This window comes from Pocillopora damicornis, chromosome 3 (genome assembly GCF_964200805.1).
Source record: "Pocillopora damicornis chromosome 3, jaPocDami1.2, whole genome shotgun sequence".
NCBI classification, from domain to species: Eukaryota; Metazoa; Cnidaria; class Anthozoa; order Scleractinia; family Pocilloporidae; genus Pocillopora; species Pocillopora damicornis.
In genome coordinates this window covers 28,021,727-28,029,666 of record NC_142672.1, presented here as the reverse complement: position 1 = coordinate 28,029,666, position 7,940 = coordinate 28,021,727, and the positions used below count along the sequence as shown (strand labels likewise).

The window sequence follows — 7,940 nt, the reverse complement described above, 5'->3', positions numbered from 1 at the left end:
GATTTTGGGGTAATGAGAAAAAAATTTATGAAATATCAATATCAATAGAACTGTGCAGTAATTAACGAGTTAAACTTTATTTGGCCATCTGACTTTGGACCTCAAACAGTTTCCCCAGCTTTACACACACTGGGTCACTTTCCCCATTTTGTTGTTCGCTTGACCACCAAATACAGATCTCTCAAATTGTTGTGTCTTCACGTTTTGCTGCCATTAAATACTTTTTTATCGGTTAATACATATTTCTGAAGGGTACTTTTTGATAAAATTTACGCTTTACCTTTAGCTCGAGTTTTGGTATTGAAGATACACGAGCTTATCTGTTATAGAGAAAGACGTCATCGTTACTTAGCAAATACTTACAGGAATGAGGTAGAATTTGATTGTTTACCCAATGTACACCTGTGATTTTCTGGGGAAAACAGAATATTGTCCCTCCAAGTTGTGATTTTCTGGGGGAAGCGAAATATTTTACCTAAAAGTTCAGAAATCGGTACAGCTGCTTAAAGACCTAGGGAAAAACGGTGGATGATGAAAAGATAACTTTGACCTAACAAGAGATTAGAGCATAAAGCTTGAGTGCTTAAGCTCATGAGGGGAATTTTAAGATTCGCTCTAACGGTCTTCTATGCAAGTTTGATACATTCTGATATCATCAATATACTCCTTCATGGGGAGAGAGACTGTTTGAGAGAACTGAGTTGTAATTACTTCCCGGAACGATTTCGTTAAATCCAATTTTATTTATATCTCCAACTCAGTGCAGTTTGGTTATCACAAACCTCCGTGCACATTATCATTATACAAAAAGTGCTTATAAATCTTAATCACTCTTTTACAATTGGATTTATCCAATGTCTGGTATCAAATGTCCAAAAGGCTTTCTAATGATTAAGAAGTTCACATCTCTGATGTATCACCAAATAACCGTCGATTTAACTCCACTGAAATAATATTAATTACATAGATCAAACATTCCGTTTCAAACAAAAATTGATACAGCTTTGTCAACAAATGATATAAATCAACTCAGGTGTCTATGAATTCCACCTTTATTAAATTTTTGAGACACACGAAGCGCTTTTATTCCAAGGAGCCTTAATTTGTCTTACGGCTCAAACAGAGGACAAGAAACTCATAGGACGGGTGGATTGCCAGGGCTATGCATTGTCCTCGCTCGGTTTAGTAGAGAGATTTAAAGAAAAAGTCGATAAACATGCACAAAGTTGTAGCACTAGTATTTTTGCTCTTATTGGTCGTGATATTTTGGAATTATGTTGAAGCAGCAGGTAAGTATTTCTTTATTGCTAAAAATGTATTATCACTTCATTGCTTCTAAACCAGTCAAAAAATTTTAGACAAAGAGAGGTTTAGCTGATCTCTCAAGGTAAAAAAGTAAACCTAAAGGTTCTATTTGAACTGAAGCCGTAAAATTATATTAAACTTGCGTTCTGACGATCTTTGAATCATTTCGTCTCATGGATTGTAGATTCTTATTAAAAGCCATAGAACTTTCTAAGTTTTCGCCATAATTTCTTAAGATGATGTTACCCAAGAAAATAGAAAAGGTGTGTATAAGTTCCTGTGAAATTCTTTACATCAATCGGGATTCAAGAACTTTTGATGATGCCCTTCTTTGACTCGATGCACTTACTTCAATTTATTTTACAGCGATACTAAATGCTGTTCTCTTTTTCGTTTTGAATCAGAACAGATCCAAATATAATTTAAATTGTTGAAAACTTATTCAGCTCTAGAAACTACATGATAGGAGAATCAATGCCTTACTTCAGCCCTTTCCCATTGATTATTTTATTTATTTATCATTGTCATTTCTTTTTTGCGTTATTCTTTCTTGAAAGTAAATGGAGGCTGGTCCAGTTGGTCGGCATGGAGCGGCTGTGCAGCAGGTATTTGCGCGGGAAATCAGCGCATTCGAACGAGAACTTGCACCAATCCCCTCCCAAGTGATGATGGAAAATATTGCGATGAAGGAGAAAGCTCGGAACAAAAAGATTGCTTAAGTAAGTGCCAACACACATGTCAGTAGCTGTAAAAGATCAATAATTAGAGTTAACCCAATAAGCTAGCGTGAATATTTGCAGCAAAATAACAATTGTAATTTAAAATCTTCTTGTTTGGCAAAATCAACTAAGAAACACATCAGAGCTGGTATAGAAAAAACGGTGCTTCCTCGTATTCATAAATATAGAATACTTTTCGTATCATAATTGTATTTCTTTCTCTATTTCGCTTATCTGGATAACTACTGATGTCAAATCATTTCAGTTGACGGGGGCTTCACAGAGTGGAGCCAATGGTCTTTGTGTGACAATCCGTGCGGAGGATCTGTGGTCAACAGAAGTAGAGCATGCACCAACCCCACTCCCACTCCCGATGGGAAACCGTGTTCTGGTGATGCATTCCAAACGAAACTTGAATGTATCTGGCCGTGTCAAAGTAAGTAAATCCCCTTATTTAAAAGATTCCTATGTAGGGATCAGTCATCAGTGGTGCGAAATGAATGTATCACTAAAGTCAATTTAAGTATTTTTTTAATTGTGAATTCTAAGCTGATAACAAGCAGTTTGAAGTTATTAGCTTTCACATTTTGAAAAGATATCGACAAAAATTGAGAGAAGGTGCACTTGAAGGGTTGTTTTTAAATACCTGTGTGAAAATAATAGCCGTTTGTTAATAAAACTTATGATTGTAAATTGGCAAGGCTATCTGTGAGACTTCAATTTGCATTGTGCCTATATTGTCTTTTAGCTGGTCCTCTTGACGGCGAATGGGGAGCTTGGACTCCATGGACTCAGTGTCCTCAAACATGTGGAATACCTGGAGGGACCGTTCTCAAAAGAACAAGGTTATGCAATCGACCACCTCCGATGAATGGCGGGAAGCAGTGTGTTGGGAACGGCACAGAAACGGCGAGAGCTTGTTTTGCAGAATGCCCAGGTTAAAATAATTCTCCTATTGAAACATCTTTGTCGAATGCAAAGTTCCACATAATCACGACCGTCACAGTCACAGTGACTGTGCAATCAAGAATTCAGAGCTCATGATCATTATGACGACAAAATTATTTTGATTTGATTGGAGTTGGGTTGATTTATTTTGTCATTTTTATGTTATTGTTTTTTTGTTGTTTTTTTTATCTTGTTTGATTATTTTTTCCCCATTTTTTCGTTCATTTCTCACTTGATTGCATCCTTCCAGTGTAATACAGTTACAAGGTTAAACACGGAAGCGTGCTATTTATTTTTTTTTACCTTTGTATCATTCACAGTCGATGGCGGCTTTGGTCTTTGGTCATCTTGGACAGCGTGTAGTAAAACGTGTGGTACTGGTTCTAAATCAAGAAGCAGACCCTGTAATAACCCAACCCCTACCGGTGGGGGACAAAACTGCACTGGGGACTCCTCTCAAGCAAAGAGTTGCAAAATCAAGTCATGTCCAGGTGAGGAATTCTTACTTTGTGCGTGCTTTTATGAAGGTCAGACAAAGTGTAGTGTTTATGTAAATGATGAAACAAAGAGTCGGGTTCTTAATTTATATTGCAACTTTGCCCTTTGCAAATACTTGCATTCGTACTATTAGGTGCGGTAAATGGAGGGTGGTCAGCGTATTCGTCTTGGACAGCATGCACAGAGCCTAAATATTGTCTGCAAGGAATCAAGAAAAGGACGAGAAGCTGTACAAATCCTCCTCCAGCAAATGGCGGTGATGAGTGTGCTGGTCTGGCGGAAGAAGAAAAGGTTTGTCCCACACAAGAGGATGGATGTACAAGTAAGAATTTTTTATAACGTAAATTATTAAGTTTTTCGAAAAAAATAATACATTCGTTGGATTGTTGAAAATTTTCCTCAGTGATCTTGAGCCAAAATGTAAATATGCATAAAATCGTTGCATTGAACTTCTTTTTTATAAGTGATTCATGTTCAAGAAGGACACAATGGAAGGAACACGCTGGGCCATGTTGTTTCCAAATTATTTATTTTGGAGTGCCTGTTTAAAGAACATAACAGTATGTAAAGCCCAGTCGTTTGGAACTTATCACTTCGCGATTGATTTTCTGGCGATCTTTTAGGTAATGCTATTTTCTTCTACCATACCCAAAAAATACATTCGAAGACATGAGAAAACATGCCATTTTTAACCTTTTGATTAGTGATGGGGGCACTGACAGCTTGTCGTCCTTGTTTTGTTTAAAGCGTATCAACCCAACAAGCCCGACAAAACGCCTACAGACCCAGCTTCCTGGATTGCAATAGAATGTGAAGCGGCCGAGAAGTTCTCAGCTACTGGGGCACACAAACAGGATGTTCCTTTCGCTGTGTATTCAAACTTCAACTTCATGAAAACTGAGTTGGAAAGCGGGTGGTTTGCCATCCAAGTAGTCCCTGATGATAAAGACGATTACGGGCAAAAGAAGTTGACTAAGGTGTGTTGGTGAGATAAATGTAATGATGGTGTCAGGATCTGACTTGGACTGGTTGTTAATAGTTAATCCTTGTTAACGTTGGTCCTTCTTCGCTCAGGTATGTTTTGAAATAATTGATCCGCTGACCATCAACAAAGTTGTCACAAATAAAGCAACATACTATTCAAAAATATCCGCGATACCGGAATGGACTAAGCCCGAATTAACTGAAACTGTTCCTACGTTTACCATCTGGATTGACGAATCACAAGCTCTAAGAAAATACGAATTTCAGTGCGCAAAATCAGATGAGTATGTACCGTTTACCGGATTCATCGTCAAAAATGTCAGGTAAGAATTTGTGTCTGTTCGGAGGTAGTTTTTTTTTTTCAGCACACTTACAAATATATTTTGTTTGTGTCAATTTAATTCTGTTGCTAACTCACTGACGCGGGACAAATTGATACAGAGTGATCGAAGTTAAGAGACTTTCCATGGCTTTTATCCAATGATATCTTCTCTTGTTGAACAAAGAAATTTTATTCCACAAATGTTCATGATTAAAATTAAGAGTAAATTGTAATTCATTCAACAGAGAAATAAGCATTTCTGCCTTATAACTCTTCAGATTTACGTACTACACAGAAGGTAATTCCCAGACGTTTAAAGCAAAAGGAGATCATTATATCGAAACAGGAACTGCATTCCGCACTGAAGTGAAGAAAGATGTGATTAGTGGATCGGTGTATGCTAAAGGCACGGCACCATCTGTTACATTTATGGACGTAATGGCCTCCTACGGTTTAAAGCCAAGCTCCCTACCAGATTTCTTTGTGAATGCTTTGAAGTAAGTAATAATTCTTAACAGCGTTAGAAAATCTTGGTTTCCTTATGTCTTAATATAACCTTTCCTTTCACTTATCAACTCAAAATACAGGTTTTTAGCTCCAAACTAAGCTCTAGATAGCAAGACAACTTTGGTTTTATCGACAGAGTTAACGATGAAAATTAACGATCGTAAAGAGTTCCTACGCTGACTTTTAGAGCGCCACCTCCTCGTCTAAGCGAAACTCTGGATAGTTTGTAGCGGCTCTTTTTCCTGCGTCGTTCAGAATCTGATTAGATTATTCTCCCTCATTATTCTCTATTAACAATTTGTACAACACTCTGAATTTCTTTATCGACCACCTATTTGCTTCATAATGTATTGCCTCCTGAGAATAATTGATATCTTAGTGGTCCACGAGAGACATATGCAAACGTTACTTCTGAATCTTTTTATTTCCACAGAGGAATTGGTCTGTGGGATTTCAGCTTAAAGCCAGCGGAATTTGTAAGGAAGCTCGCAAAAGGTGGAGTAAACAGATTTACAGCCTCAATCGATGCGGGCGGTGTCCCAATTCATGTTGAGATAATAACTGGAATTAGATTTGGAAGATCCGCTTTTGCTGTCGGGTTTGCCTTTGATCGGGAATCGTTTGGAAAAGTTGCTGAAAAACTGTCCGGAATCGGAGTGGATTTCCTGGACAAACTTGGCTTTGAGTTAGAGGTAATACCAACAATACTGAGCAATTATGAAAGTGTAATGCATTATAAATTGGTGAAGGAAATGATCATCGAGCTCTGTGATTGAAGTATTTTTGTTTTGTACTTTGCCTTTTAGATTGGGGTATCATTCTGCCCCCCAGCGAGCCTTGGATTTCAGGACGTCTATATTGATGCCGAGACACAGTTTTCGAAAGAACCGCTGCATAGTTTTGTCATTGCAAGTGTTCCAAGAGGTAGGTTTGCTTATTTAGATTCCAAAAAGTTCGGCTTCATGAAGAAAAATCCAAACCATAAAATGAAGTAATAGGGCTTTGAGAGACTGCTTAACAAACATGAATGTTTAAAAATTCATTCGATCTTTGGAGGAAAATGAGAGTGGCACCTTGTCCTAAGATAGAATACATTGTTAGCTTTAGCTTATGAAGTGTGGCTCATGAAGAAACGAATTGAACGTTCGTGATGCTCTCTTGGGGCTCTCACTGCTAAGTGCAATTTATGGCGTAACCAGTGAGAGCTTTTTGTTTCAAGGGCAGTCTGTTTTCTACGGTGCTGTTCTTACCTTTTGCCAATGCAAAAAAAAATACTTTTTTTTTTTTTAATGTAGCACATTGCATTAAAAATATATCGTACTCAGCGGTATGGTTTAAATCTACGTATTTTGGCGAGAAATCAATGCTATCGGTTATGAATGATATAATGATGTACTTTTTTCTACAGGCATTTTCGCTGCAGCTCAAATCGTTTTACCAAAAGACTGCAAAGGCAATAAATTCTGTGAAATTGTTAAGATGATCGTAGGGCCAACCGCCAAGTGGTACATAACAGGTCACTTCCAGTGGAAAAATATCCGAATTGCAACGGGCTTCGCAAATATCCGCATTTTCGGTGGCCTGTATTTTCACAAACTTGAGCTGTATGTCGAGGTAAGTTACATCTGTAGAATACTCCATAAATTCAACATGTTTCTCATCTCCCTCCCACTTGTTATTGTAGTAATTTTCAGTCGAAATGAAGGGTTTTACATTGTACCTCTTGAAGACATTGAAGTAGAGATTTCAGGACATCGCGCAGAATGCCGCGACATATCCCGAACTTTTAAGACTGACCAGCGGTAAATTTGAAACAGAATTGGCGAAACGCGAGCCACACAATAGAGAAAATGGCCTGAAAATGACAAGAGGGGTGCATGTTTTTCTTGTTTTCACTAAAATCGTTTTGAATAAACTACTTTTACCATATGAATTTCAAAGAAGAGAGATTATAGAGGCCCCCTGTACCTTTGCTGTTGCTTTAGGACGTCTAGAAGGCATGTCAAAACGGGTATAAAAGCTCGCTTTTTTGCATATATGCTAGTATGGGAATAGCCCTTGGCCTACTTATGGCGTAATTAGGTGAAAGACAAAAACTCTTTTGCTGTTTTACCATACGGTTATTTTAACTTGATTGTCAGGGAAACCTTGGGGGGAGGGGGGGGGGAGGAGGAGGGGAGAAGAAGGAAAGGAAGAGATAGCTTTGCGGGCCATGATTTTATATAGGCCATAATTATGATTGATATGTATATGGAGCTATCGAGCCATGCAAAGTTTCAGACACAGAACGGATACAGCTTGATTTGTTTTCGTGCCGTAGCCATTGGCATATACTTCCTCAGTACCACTGCGAGTTCGCTTTTAAACTTTCACAAAATTATATATTTTGGGAGATAGAAAACCTTCCCGCTGCTCTTCTGTATTGCAATATCCAATTCTCTTCTTTATGCTTTATTGGAAAAATTAGGAATTCGTTCAAGCTTAGCATGCGTATATTGAGTTATGGATGCACGCGGGAAGTTTGGAGAGCACGTAAAATGCGTAAGAGTAGCTCGAGGCGCAGCCGAGAGCAACTCAAGCTTTTTGTGTGCTCTTCAAACTTCTCAAGTGCATCCATAACTCGATATACACACAGCTAAAAGCATGAGAACACTCTT

General features: G+C 38.1%; 1 protein-coding gene across 1 annotated transcript in view; it reads left to right on the top strand.

Moving 5' to 3' along the window:
• The first annotated feature begins 1,048 nt into the window (after positions 1 to 1,048).
• The window catches only part of LOC113666415 (uncharacterized), a 28,888-nt gene continuing 21,996 nt past the window's right edge, over positions 1,049 to 7,940 (top strand). Inside the window, exons 1-12 of the mRNA XM_027182191.2 lie at positions 1,049 to 1,289; positions 1,863 to 2,024; positions 2,290 to 2,460; positions 2,773 to 2,961; positions 3,293 to 3,463; positions 3,604 to 3,792; positions 4,218 to 4,447; positions 4,545 to 4,777; positions 5,055 to 5,273; positions 5,717 to 5,975; positions 6,090 to 6,207; positions 6,692 to 6,897. Of these exons, the coding sequence (XP_027037992.2) occupies positions 1,217 to 1,289; positions 1,863 to 2,024; positions 2,290 to 2,460; positions 2,773 to 2,961; positions 3,293 to 3,463; positions 3,604 to 3,792; positions 4,218 to 4,447; positions 4,545 to 4,777; positions 5,055 to 5,273; positions 5,717 to 5,975; positions 6,090 to 6,207; positions 6,692 to 6,897 (2,220 nt within the window). The 5' untranslated portion in view covers positions 1,049 to 1,216. The remainder of the gene's footprint in view (positions 1,290 to 1,862; positions 2,025 to 2,289; positions 2,461 to 2,772; positions 2,962 to 3,292; positions 3,464 to 3,603; positions 3,793 to 4,217; positions 4,448 to 4,544; positions 4,778 to 5,054; positions 5,274 to 5,716; positions 5,976 to 6,089; positions 6,208 to 6,691; positions 6,898 to 7,940) is intronic.